We start from the raw sequence: 13,551 nt of genomic DNA, 5'->3' as shown, positions 1-13,551 counted from the left end.
ATGGGACTGAAGTTAAATTAACACTGGATTCAACCCACAATGAAAAATCTAGTTGTGGTCTTTCACTGTATATCACTGGGTTCAAACAATATGAGCAACCCAGAGAGATAACCCATGGTTTGTTGATGTATTGTGGAAACTGTGTTTTGCTCCCAGAAATTTGTTGTCTCATATGAAAATGCACTGTCTGAACTCAGTCAGTACATTCCCCATGTGGTTCTGACTAAGAACTGTTTCCTCATATTGCATTATATTTATGTATTTTTAAAACTCTTATATACCATCCCATCACTGACTTCTCAGGACAGTTATATGGACAGGTTGTATGCACACTCCTGCCCTTCGCCACATAAAAGCCCTTTCACTTCTGAATCAGCTCCATTTCCTCTGATTCAAGGCAGCATTTCACTGCTCTGCCAGATCATTGCTAAGTTTCAGTAGTTCAGCAATAAATTGTAACTGAACTTGCCTTGCTGTATATGAGGGATGTCTGTTCACAGAAGAGTCTGCTCTTTGACACAGTGAGAAGCTGGCGAACCTCCCCATTCACCTTGCGCTCTCTTGGGTAGTCAGGCCTTGAAAATACCACCACAAGAAGGCAACTCTGCAAGGCAAATCTGAATAGTTTCTTTGTCAAGTGGACATTTCCCCCCTCTTCTTCTGGCTTATGTGTAAAACTGGCAAAACTGCATGGAAAGGTGCTTCACACAAATACCCTGCCCCATGGGCTGCCTTCATGTGGTTTCATATTTAAGCAGCCATCACAGTACAAAGTGCAGTGGCACTGTCGGTTTCAGTCCGCTGCTGAGAGAAGAAAGCGCCCCGTTCATGAAGAGATGGCTGAATGTTTTCCTATGGGAATCAACAGGCAGAGGGAATGTGGTCTGTGAACAAGCACCAACCTGTGATCTATTCAGTTTTAAAATTGCTAATATAGAACACATTAAATGATCAAAGAACTGAGACTATCATAATAACAATTTTTCTGTTTACATGGAGGTTTGGGGAAGGAGCTGGGGAGAGAGCAGGAAATAGTAAATGTGCCAGCAACAAACCTTTCCGAGGCCACATTCTGTTCCATCAGCCCATGGTGTGTGTTGCGTGCGACATCCTTTATGTGCTCCATCAGCATTGATGCACCAGAGTCTTCTGCACTGCTTCTGCTTAAGTGATTTGAAATGGTCTCAGCATTACTGAACAGCTAGGACAAGATCTGTTATGTACCACATACATATTCTAGATCGTTTTCCTGGTGTTAGTAATGTCACTGACTGAAGAATATACACAATTAACAATGTATAAAATATGGCAAGGAACTTTAGCTAAAGTTACGAATGTAGAACCTTCCTCCTTAAATTCCTTATCCTGGATTTGCAGCTGGGTTTGTGGCTACGTCTGCATCCACATGGAAGCATCAGGAAATCATTTCATGGAAAACTCATTTAAAAATTCCTATTAAATCCTACTAAAAACAGAGAAATCTGAATAATGAGGAAATAGTAAATACTTAGGATAATCCAGAAATATGGCTGCATCATTGATGTAAGAGCTGACATAACACCTTTCTAAAGTTCTTCCTGTGAGTCCTTTCCCTGGCATACTATATATCCCCTATTTAAGTCAATCCTTTCTATTTTAAAACTTTCTGGATCTTGTGATCATTCGGAAAAGCTTGAAAATGGTAAAACCCTGCTTCGTGAAGGCAAAATATAGAAAATGGTCTCAACATTATCAGGCCCTGTAGTATTATTCTTTAAAATCAATAGTATCTTAGCAATGGAAAGCCTCTTACCACTACTGAAAAAAGATTACCAGTAACAATTTGCAGGGTGATTGTACATTCCAACTTATTATCACAATATGCAGAGAAGAGCTCTTTAAAAATCCTATTTATTTCCTCACATGATTCCTGGTTAAGATCAACTATATAGAATTCTAGGATATTTAAATAATATAAATAACTGGCTGACAATTTAGGCTGTATCGCTATACATACTTTTCTGGAATAAGTCTCTTTGAGCTCAATGAGGCTTATTTGTAAGTAAATATGTGTAAGTTTACAATGTTGAAGGTACAATCCTATGCAAGCTTAAATGGGAAAATGCCTACAATTCCCAGCATGTTCCGGACAGCTGACTGGGACATGCTGAAAGTTGTAGGCCTTTTTTCCTGTTTAAATTTGCATAGGATTGCACCTTAAATTATATAATCAGTTAATCTCTAGCACCAGTCCTTTCAATTGTTTCCATCTCTGATATTCTTTTATATTTGATCAGAGTCAAACTGAAAGCATTTATAAATTAGGGATTTTTGACCAGGGCTGTGTAGCCTGTTCTGATGCATATTAAATGCCCATCCTTATGATTTCTTTAACTCCTCAGAACAATTTCCAACCCAAAATCTGGCAAATGGACATATGTGTGTCTGTGTAATGTGCCTGCCAGTGGCAGGTTAGCACCTGGCATGTTGATAAAAAGAATGTTCATTGAAAATTAATCACATTAACCTAAATAATCATGCTATTACCTGATTCTTTTGGTCTATTATTAACAGCCTGGCTTTTACGTTTACATCAGCAGTCACACCCATGAAAAGATGTGTACCCAAAACACTGCAAAATACCCATTCTTGTTAAAAAAAAAGTTTAACTAAGATCATTAGTGATGGAAAACATTTGGGAAAAAACCTTTTCCTTATATACTTATTAAACATATCTGATCCCCCTCCCCAGCCCATCACCTGTAAATCTAATCCAGGAGTCAAATTTCAGGGCATATCGCACTCATATGTTGAAAATTAAGTTCCTTTCTAATATTGGCTACAAATATCAAACATAATGATCAAATAGCCTGCCAGGGACATCCAATGCTTTTCCAAGAAACTTTGCCATCTGGCTGTGGACTCTGCGTGAATGCCCCCAAAGCATCTGTTCTACCTGATCAGGCTATTGCTAAGAAACAAACTGCTGACTGGGTGAGAAGTCTGCCAATATTTGGCCCCACCTAACCAGCTGTAATGCTCATACACATACCAATGGGAAAGAGACCCATCTTTGATAGAACAACTTCTATCTTGCTTGGAAGAAGATACAAATATGGGAAAATCTAGTAATGAACTTAAACTGCTTCAAATTCTAAGTGAAGGGCAAGCTCCAATATCTTCCAGAAGTAAGTCCCTTTCAAAATTCATCATCAGAAATACAAAATACATGCACACATCCTATACTGTATAGGCCCATCAATATTTCAGACTTGAAACAAGGCAAAGATCTTAAAAGGTAAAGAACCTAATAAAAAACATCTTACCATATAGGGGCAAACCTTAGCTCCGGGCCCAAAAATTAACTCGCACTGCTTATTGACATCATATATGTATCCTGGAAGTTGTTGAGGCAAAGTGTATGTTCTTGATGTAGGTTCATCAAGCAAACATTCCCCATAACCAGTGCTAGAAATGAAAAATGTTAAATTTATCTCTACAGCTACATTGCAGAAGTAGGTCATTCTAAACAATCATAATGTTTAGTCAGTAGAGTATTAACAATGGACAGTATCCAGCATTGTCATTCTGAAAACCCAAATAGCACTAGTGGAGCCTCACTGAATATTTGTATTGTGAAACCAGCTGTGTAAGGAGTTGCACAATGGGTGGCATAAGAGTTACGTGCAAGCAGTTGCACAGGCACAGCACACAACCAGTTACGCACATGCACTTGTGTAAATACAGCTTCCACTGGATTCTTTTGTTATTCCTAATTCTGATTCTAGTTTCTGCCAGCACATCATTTGAGGATAACAGAATGACACAGCTGGACACTGCTCAATGAAGAGTAACATTTAGCATAAAGCCTCTATGCTAATGGCATGGGAAATTAAATTCCACTCCTCTAGATTGCCATTGTCCTAATACAAGTTGAAGATGCATGAGCTTACACTGAATGCTAAAGAAAATAATCTGAAGAATATTAAGTTTGGCCCTTAGGGTGACTCCAGCCACTTTTATTGTCCCATCACCCTGTCTTAGTCACAAAATTTTATTGGAGGGGAGAGGAGTCCAGATAACAATGTTTTCCACTCAGAACCATCCCATGTTTTTCACATCACTTCTTCTGTCTTTTTTGCTCAACACAGAAAATCCATTAAGGAGAAAAATAGAGAATTCCTGCAGAATACTTTCTCATTCATAGTGCTAGGAACCCTCCATCTGGAAGTCCTCTAACTACCTAGCAAGTCTCAAAAATCAGATTATTTATTTATTTATTTTGCCTTTCCGATTATATATTTCTTTTCAAAGAAGTATCAAAGTGGTGAACATAAAATACAAATGGCTTAAAACCATCCATAAATATAATGATTAAAACAATCACTCAGCAATTACACTGTATTTTCAACTGTGGCCAAGTTCCACTGCAAGGATAGCCTCCACTGAACAATGAATTTTAAGATGCTATCTGGGCATCAGAACCGTAGGGGCCTGTCAGTACAGACTAGGGATTCTAGAGAATGGGGATTCTAAGCTATAGACAACCACAAGCTGTTATATAGTTACTGTTGTTTGGTATCCGTTAATGTTTGTATAATTCTGCTCAGTTGCACAGTTTGGCTTTCTGAGTTGGTTGCTGGTTACAGCACTGTTATAAGTTTTGCATTTTTGACACAACGGAAGTATGTGATACACAATCATGTGTGCTGCCCTGGGCTCTTTGGAGAGAAGGTAGGACGGATGTGTAAAAAACGATTAAACAAACTCATTCTGGTATTTATTGTCTGCATCAGGAACTGATATTTTATTTGCATCAGGAACTGATGCTCTTTACCCTTCTTTTTAATATCAAAGATACATGACCGATACCAATAGGACTGAAGTCAAATGGGACCAGCAAATTAATTTTTTTTAAAAGTTGGAGATATCAGTATGCTCTGAGAACCCCTGAGATTTGTAGTACAAAAGGGTGCGGGGGGACAGGGCACAGAACCCCCAAGAAACAGCCAATGAGAATGGAACATACCTAATAGTCATGATGTATTGTGTTCCAGCTGAGTGAGGGAGAAGGAAATGGGGAAATGGAGCAATCTGCTGGAGAACAGGATGTCCTGTCTGAAATGTTGAACATGAGCGCTCCCATTAGGAGGTGAGGATATACTGTAACATTTTGTTGCAGGTCTCACTTGCTTAGAATCTGTTTTGCAAATGAGTGCTTCTTTTTTTCTTCTTGACAGCAAATGTGTTTTACATGTCACTTTAACCCATTTATTTTTGTTCATTCCACTATTTTTGCAAGTAAAAAATTAGAGAATCAGGTATTGATGAAACAAGTGACAAGATCTTATCATTCATGCATATGTCATACATGGAAATATGTCCAGAGAGTATATATGGAGCTCATATATATATGTGTGTGTGTTGGCCAATTTCCCCCTCTATGCATACATGCACAGCCAGACCCTTGCATATATTGTCCATTTATTTGTATGCTGTTCATCCATAAGATGGATGAACAATGGAGATAGTGACAGACTTTATTTTCCTGGGCTCCAAGATCATTGCAGACGGGGACTGCAGCCAAGAAATTAAAAGATGTTTGCTCCTTGGGAGAAAAGCTATGGCAAATCTGGACAGCATACTGAAAAGCAGAGACATCACCCTGCCGACAAAAGTGCGTATAATCAAGGCTATGGTTTTCCCAGTTGCAATGTTTGGACCATAAGTTGGACCATAAGGAAGGCTGAGTGCCAAAGGATTGAAGCCTTTGAATTGTGGTGCTGGAGGAGACTTGGACTGCAAGGCAATCAAACTGGTCAGTCCTAGAGGAGATCAACCCTGACTGCTCTTTAGAAGGCCAGATCCTGAAGATGAAACTCAAATACTTTGGCCACCTAATGAGAAGGAAGGAATCTCCCTGGAGAAGAGCCTAATGCTGGGAACAATAGATGGCAAAAGAAGAAGGGGACAGCAAGGAATGAGATGGCTAGATGGAATCACAGAAGCAGTCGGTGTGAGCTTAAGTGGACTCCGGGGGATGGTGGAGGACAGGAAGACCTGGAGGAATGTTGTCCATGGGGTCGCGATGGGTCAGACACGACTTCGCGACTAACAACAACATCCATAAGACTGTGCCAAAGCTGCACACAATGTATTTTTAAAACACCATTACAGATTCAGTAATTATTAAGACCTTACTCTAGAAATTCTGTGATGTATTTCCGGCTACATTTTGACCACATCCAGGGGTTGGTGTTGTAGCTCAGTGTAGGAGCCATAACATGTTGTTGGCTTTTTCCTCCATCTTCTTTGCATTTATTGTTGTCATCGTGAGGCATGTTAAATCTAAAGAGACAACACATTGGTCAACATGTCAGCATGAATTTTAAAAAGAGGGTAATCAAGGTTACAATTCTGAGAAAGTTAAACATCCTTAAATATCAGCAATTTGAATGAAAAGGAATTAAGCAGGTAGTTAACTCCTGCACTGAAATCAATGAGAATTAAAGATTACCATATGGCAGTGGTTTTCAACCTTTCTACACTAGAGGACTGGTAAAAACAGGAAAACCACCTTGAGGACCACTGAGGCAGAAACAAAAAGCCATCTCTCCCCTCCCTGGCAGCACGGGCGCACCCCCCATGGACGTGATGCCCACTGAGGAAGAGGTGGTGGAGCACAGTCAGCCCCCCTGCTGCTCTGCGGTGAACAGGATACAGGCCCCCCACGGACTGGCAAGAAACCTCTGGCAGACTGGCGCTGGTCCACAGACCTGTGGTTGAAAGCCACTGCTGTATGGTTAGACTTTGTCCTGCTGGTGGTTTTTACTTTGGTTTTACATTGCAGTTTTAAACTGGTAAATTATCTATACTGTGCTTTGTCATGTCTCTCATGGTTTTTAACTGTTGTGAATTGTCTGGAGAGCTCTGGCTGTACAAATAGGGCAGTTTAGAATTGTATTAAATAAAAAAATAGAATATTTGAGACTTTCTACTATGCCAGGAGATACTGAGTAAGGGTGTTTGCTCAAGAGAAAAGCTTTAATTATTTCTGTGAATCAAATTAGGGCAGGTAACATCCACTTTGCACAAGCTACACATGCCTGTTTTCTCATATACCCCCACTGCCCCCTCCTCATCACTCAAGGAGGGAAAAAACACCTTAAGTACCATGATAAAGTATGGCAGTGGCTCCTTGAAAGATGGGACAGCCTCCACTGAATTTCTTCCTGCCTGAATTGTGGAGCTCGCAGTGCCATTTCCATGCGCCCAGACAACGAAAGGCACTGTCAGCATTTTCTGCTACCAGCAAAAGAGGATTGTGGGAAATAAAGAGAAACCTGCTCAGTTTCTCTCATGTTCCAAGCAGCTGCTGTTGCCTGCTACCTGTCCCATCTTTCAAGGTAACCTTTCCTCCCTTAGGGTTCTGCATTGTGGTATGTACATGGAAGAGCTCCCCCTCCAGTGGACTTTTTGTAACAAGGACCCCCGCTTTAAAAAAAAAAAAAAGGTGTTGATGTTCAACTGGAGCCTTGAATTGGCCCGATTCATTTGCTTACTAATCCTTACTATTCCATATTTACTAATCAATGACTCTAAATCCTCCTATACAGAACAAGTGTAAGGTCCTTGCAAGAAAGTTTTCTAATGAAGTTGAGCTTTCCGCTCCAAGCATCCTTGCACTGCAGTACACCTGGGGTCCTGATATTATACAGAGCTGATCTACAGGGATGATTGTACACCCAGAATGAGTTTGCTTCCTCTTTTTATGGCACATTTACATGCTATCAAGCATCCATATCAGTATTTCTTTTAAAAAAGCAACACCCACCCATATGAGGTCTGCAGCACATGATACCTTAAAGAATGTTACGAAGAGGCCACAGAAGCAGAGCAGTTGAAGCTGCTGTGCTACTTTAAGTGGAAGAAAGGAAAGGACCCAATGTTTGAAGCTGATGATTTGACCTTTCTATTAAGCTTGCCTCCGGTGAACAAATTCTGCCTTCCTGCTAAAAAGCAAAAAGGAGCTACCTATTCAGGGCTGCCTCTAACCCCATGAAGGCATTTTCAATGAACTGAACAAAGTTTCTTAGGTCTAGGCAGGATCTGATCTCCAGAAACTGCGGTCAGGCAACCAAACCAACCCAGGTGGATGGAATCGACAAGAGTTTTCTAGGACACCAAAAAACAAGCAACAATGGAACAATTGGCTATGAGCCAGAAGACTAAATATCACCAATTGTACCTGAAAAAAAAATCCATCACATCACTATAGTATCCATTAGTTAATGCTCTTAGTCAACAACTCAAGCTATAAAATGCAACAAAAGGTATAAAAAGTTTTTAGAAGGTTTAAAAATACCAAATAAAATAAAAGTAAAAATGGAAAAAACTTAGCAATAATGAGAATGTTTAAAATGCACTAACAAATGTAAAACAAAGACACTGAAAAATTAAAAAAAATCCTTTCCTGGGGTCAAAAACAGCACAACACGTGAGATACCAAGTGAGCTTCTTTGGGGAGCCTTTCCACAACCGTGGTGCTAAAATGGAAAAGGTGCACTTCTTAGTCTCTGCCAAAGGACCACTGAGGCCTTTCCCTTAGAAGGGGCCCCTGAAAAAAGCTGGTTGAGGAAAATCCTTGGGCCCAGGCAGGTCTGTATGGAAGACTTGTAAGGAAGGTACTGCTGTACGGAACGTACCTGTATGGAAGGTACCTACAGGTAACCTGGTCCCAAGTCATTTAGGGCTTTGAATAGTAATACCAACATCTTGAAAGGAGTCCATACATGGCCAGTATGGACAGAGAAGTACTGGCACAATATGATCACTTTTAACACTCTCCCTGCCCTAATTCGGACAAGCTGAAGTTTCCAGACCATTTTCAAAGGCCTTCCCTTGCATAAATACATTGCAGCAATACAGACAAAAGTTTACCAGCATGTGGATAACTATAGCTATACTATCACTGTCCAGATAAGGACATAGCTGGTATATAAGCTATATATAAACTGATAAACTAATATACACAATTTATTATTTTCGTGAGTCTTAGATGAGGTGGACAGGGCAGATGGGAACAAAAATGGCTCCCCAAAATGAAAACATGAAGATATATGGAGACCCTCTAATCATCTTTCCTTCCTTCCTTCCTTCCTTCTTTCCTTGCATATCCATTTTCATTCACTGCTATTTGGGAGTATCAGACACCATGGCGGTGCATGTGTTGCTTTTCCTGCCCTCCCCTTCCACAATTGGAGAAAGGAAAGATGGGTCACAGGGGCCGTTTCTCTTGTCTTTCTTATCTCTCACTGTCCCTGCGTCTCCTTTACTCCTTCTTGAAGTGAGACAGAGACTGTTAGTGGCTTGAAGCATTCCTATTGCAACCTGGCTATCTGGAAAGTAACTTTTACATAACACTTGCTGCAGCAACAGCAACCACATTTGTGAAACTGGCAGGATTTTAATTAGAAGTGGCTTGTAGCAAATGAAATCACAGTTAGTTCAAATGAAAACAAAGATTAGGCTTAGTGGAAAATCTGACCTAAGTTATGCGATTTCTTGGGAGGAGTCTGAAAACTTAAGGAAGTACCACATGCAGATATTAACCATGCAAAAATATTAGAAACATTTTGGGCTTTCTGCTCTGAAACCAATGGGCAATTATGGAGCATTGCATAGATTTTAGGTAGAAAAGCCAACCAAGCAAATTAAAATTAATATTTTATGGTTATTGATGAAGCTCTGAATATAACAATACTTTAGCAATGACATACCAAAAGAAGTATAGAACTTAAAGAGTGTCATAAAACTTTGCAATGTGGTTTTGAGCTCAGTAAAATTAAAATTAAACAGCAATTTTCAGAGAAGTTTGCTAACAGGGGTTTTTAATTTGGCATTCATACTTCAGGGTATAAACATGTAACCTCCAAATGGCCTACTATTTTAAATATTTTACAAAAACAGCACAGTAAACTGTACTTTACTGTACTTTTGCTGCTTGAAGTCACAAAGCCATTTAACCAGGAAAGAAACTAGTCAATTGTAATATTGCCATGTGTTCAGAACTAGAAAAGCAAATCCAGAAAATCAGAAATCCAGAAAAGCAAAAATGCAGTCAGTCTTTTCAGTGTGGTTATATGCTCCCCTGCTGACCAGAGGGCAAATGATAGTCAATTGCATCCAACATTGGATATGTCAGCATTCAGAATCTCATTTTTCAAAGACAGAAGTACTTTATAATGCTAACACACTGTTAAAAGAACAGTGGATTTGATCCTTGGGGCAGAATGCTATTCCTTGAACCCTTGATGGATGGCTTCTGATAATCTAGTGGGATGCACGAGAGGTAGTAGAGGTAACCTTCACCTCCCCATCATCCTGGCCTGTATTTTTCACTAGATGAGTTTTTTTGCCCATCTGGCAAGGACAATGAAATGGTTCTTTCCATGGTTCTGGCTGCAAGGGGGCAAGAGAGAGTCAGCTTGCAAACATCAGTTTATAAGGTCAGAGTGCTACCTCCAACCTTACAACAGGGATTCCCAGTATCCAATGGTTCCTCAGATAATAACTGGGAACCACATAAGAAAACTGCTTCCTAATTTTTCTTCCATACATGTAAAGGCAAATTCTGTCAATTTTCTGTCCATTTGAAACTCTGTCAATTCTCTGTCCATCTTTTGCACCATATTCTATGCAATTGCTAAGAGTTCCCCTTAGATTTTCAGATGACATAGCTGCAGAAGGAAGGAGTAAGTACAAAAGATCTGTTCTGTAAATATGAATTCTTTTCAGTTCATGAGAGGCAAGACAGGATCCGAGTCAGTAATGGTAAACTACACACACACACATACACACTCCCCATGCAAACTAATTCTGTGCAGCTTCTTTAACGTGCAATCCACATGTTATTTAATGTTTTTGTTTTGAATATAACTGTACTGTTATAGGACGTACACATGGCCAAGTTCATGTGCAATTGTAAAAGCAGTACTTAGTCCACTGTCTTCACTAATTGAACAGCTCCGGTATGGATCGCAGACCGTACCCAATTCAGCCAGACCTGGGAAATTAAAAGCAGAACAAAGGTTTGAGTTCTAAATAAAAATACATGACATTCTGTCAGGAGTATGTTTACATTGTCACCTTATAAGAAAAAGATTAGGCTTACCTAAAGTATCACATTTGTCGTGAGCTCTACATATATCCTGTCTGAAAGCAAAACAGATGCCATGCTTTTAAAATTCATGCAACTTATCATTTAAACACAATCATCAATAGATACCATTTAATTAAACTGCCTGGTTTTCCTGCCTAACATCTATTGCCAATGACCTGTCCAATTTTAAATGCTCAAGAAGGATAACAGTGGATCAAAAAGCAAGAAGAAACACTAACTTGCATTTTCAAAAGGCTATTTTTGAAGGCTTCAGCCTCTCACACTGAAACTATTTCCCAGCACTATTAACAATACACTCTAGAGACAACAATTATTGATTTAAGAAAATTTTCTGTACTGAACTTTAAAGTCCTAAATGGTGAGTCAGCTGGGTGCTGTAACTCATAATCACTGACTATTGGAAAAGTATAAAAGACATCAGAAAGTAACAAAATCAGCCTTTTCCATTCCCCCTTTTAGAGCATTTTTGAGTAAATTCCAAGTTGTTTTACATCAGACGCTTCCAACATTTGTGGAAGCAAAAATACTGGCATTTTGCTTCCAAGTTTCAGCAGCAAGCTGCTACTGAGTGGTAAAAGACTCAAATTTACATTGTTGTTCAAGCTACTGTCAATCCTTTCATAATTCTACAACAGTTTGTCACTGATTTTGCTACCACTGCATTCAGTCATGTGGCAGGGATAGAAACGTGGTTCCTGGAGAGGTCTCAAGGGAATCAAAAGTGGCCCCCAAAGTTGACCAGCCTAGTATCATAGAGATAATTAGGAATGCTTCCCATCCACAGGCCATCTGGCCACATTTGAATCCATCAAAACAGATGATAATATCAACGGTACCACAGGCAGCCCATAGTATTGCTAATTCATCCCTAAACTGAATGGGTGAGAGGCATCTTATACACCAAAAGCAGAAAATAGTTTTGCTCTCTTAGTCATTAAGAGATAGACAGATATGTCTAGAACATAATACGGGAATAAACATTTGCCATAATTTTCTCCACTTAAAATCTACAGCTATGATCAAGGCTATAGCTGTTTGGTCTCCACTGCAAACATTACAGCTTGCACAAATACCTTTCCCCTGCCCAGACACACAGAGTTTCATTTCAGCAGCTCCTATTCATTCACCCATCCGATCAATTGTATTTTTAAATCCTAAACCTCCAAAACACAGTTGACAACTGGAAGATTGCTTGAGCAAAAACTGAAAAAGTATTGGTACACATCAGATCATGGCCTACAGTCACAGTAGGCTGTTCAACCCCTGAGTTTAAATCCTTCCTCCAAGCCCTCTTCTTTTTGTGCAAACATTATGGCATTACTAGTTTTCTGCTAATTAGTGTTGCTTAATAAGAAACTTCCACACATTATTAACCTTGAACCAAAAATGGATGTCTCAAGAAGGGTTCAGCGATGAAGATGAGGCACAATGGGAACTGACCAGAGAGGTAGTCTCCAGTCATAACAGAAAATGGCATTGCAGATGATACTCCCATGTGCATCACTGTCAAAGCCAAACACTCTTAAAACAACTTTCTCCCATTATACTGCACCATTTCCACTGTCTCGGAGTATAGCATGTACAATAGTGCTAAAACATTACCATTTTCATGCAAAGAAAGATGGCAATAACATGGCTATTTTCATGGGGCCAAATAATAAGAACCTGCTTGTGACATACCTTGTCACCAATACAGCAGTGTCATGCTTATCCGGATGTTCTTCATTAGGGTGGTTTTGGGTTTTCTGCCACTGGCAAAAGTTTTTTAGTGTTGTCTGAGCATTGTAGGATATGGAAGGCCCATCCTAGAATAAAATGGCATAAAGGAAGATTAGGAATGCCTCTGCCTCCCCTTTCCCTCCCCTTTAATTATTTAGCCTGCAATCCAATGCATGTTGCCTTCTTAGAGATAAGTCCCACTGTTTATTATTCTGACTAAATTTATTTCTATTCTGCCCAGGAATAAAGCTCACTGGTAGTCTGAAACAATTAATAAAATACAATGTAAATCACAGTGAAACATCGTAATATTTCATCAAAGATTTTAAACCAAAGTTTAACGAATTAGAGAGCAATGACAGATTCATGCAGCTTGACCTTCTAAAACAACTGACTACACACCCTCCAAGTGCTTCTTAGAGCTGTTTGACTACTCAGCATAGAGGGCAGTCTCATCCTGGCCCTTTTATTTGTGGCCACCAATGGAGGCTCCCTAAGGTGTGATAGTCAGAAGAAGGCCGGTCCTGATGCTGATTGTAGTACCTGGATAGACTGCAGTTGGGAGAGGTGCTCGGTCAAGTACTGCATTTGGTATATGGATTCCTAGGTTAAAATAAGCACCCTGAAGTGGGCTTGGAAGGATATAGGCAGCCAGTGATTGTGGGCCAGAA

General features: G+C 39.7%; 1 protein-coding gene across 13 annotated transcripts in view; it reads right to left on the bottom strand.

Annotated features, from left to right (window-relative positions):
- The window catches only part of ADAMTS9 (ADAM metallopeptidase with thrombospondin type 1 motif 9), a 156,555-nt gene that overhangs the window by 117,082 nt on the left and 25,922 nt on the right, over positions 1–13,551 (bottom strand). For 10 of the 13 annotated variants that reach the window (XR_006416800.1, XR_006416803.1, XR_006416804.1 and 7 more), the window contains exons 6-12: positions 12,842–12,966; positions 11,153–11,193; positions 10,939–11,044; positions 6,181–6,327; positions 3,306–3,447; positions 1,056–1,163; positions 470–604 (exon numbers count right to left, since the gene is read on the bottom strand). Coding sequence is in view for 9 of the 13 variants with exons in the window: in XM_044452059.1 (XP_044307994.1) it covers positions 470–604; positions 1,056–1,163; positions 3,306–3,447; positions 6,181–6,327; positions 10,939–11,044; positions 11,153–11,193; positions 12,842–12,966 (804 nt within the window). In the remaining 4 variants the exon portion in view is untranslated. The remainder of the gene's footprint in view (positions 1–469; positions 605–1,055; positions 1,164–3,305; positions 3,448–6,180; positions 6,328–10,938; positions 11,045–11,152; positions 11,194–12,841; positions 12,967–13,551) is intronic. The other 3 variants (XM_044452055.1, XM_044452057.1, XM_044452058.1) reach the window with 3 other exon arrangements.

The sequence above is a fragment of the Varanus komodoensis genome, unplaced genomic scaffold, assembly GCF_004798865.1.
Source record: "Varanus komodoensis strain SLA01 unplaced genomic scaffold, ASM479886v1 scaffold6_4, whole genome shotgun sequence".
NCBI classification, from domain to species: Eukaryota; Metazoa; Chordata; class Lepidosauria; order Squamata; family Varanidae; genus Varanus; species Varanus komodoensis.
Note: the sequence above shows the minus strand (reverse complement) of the source record. Positions and strands in the feature narration are given on the sequence as shown.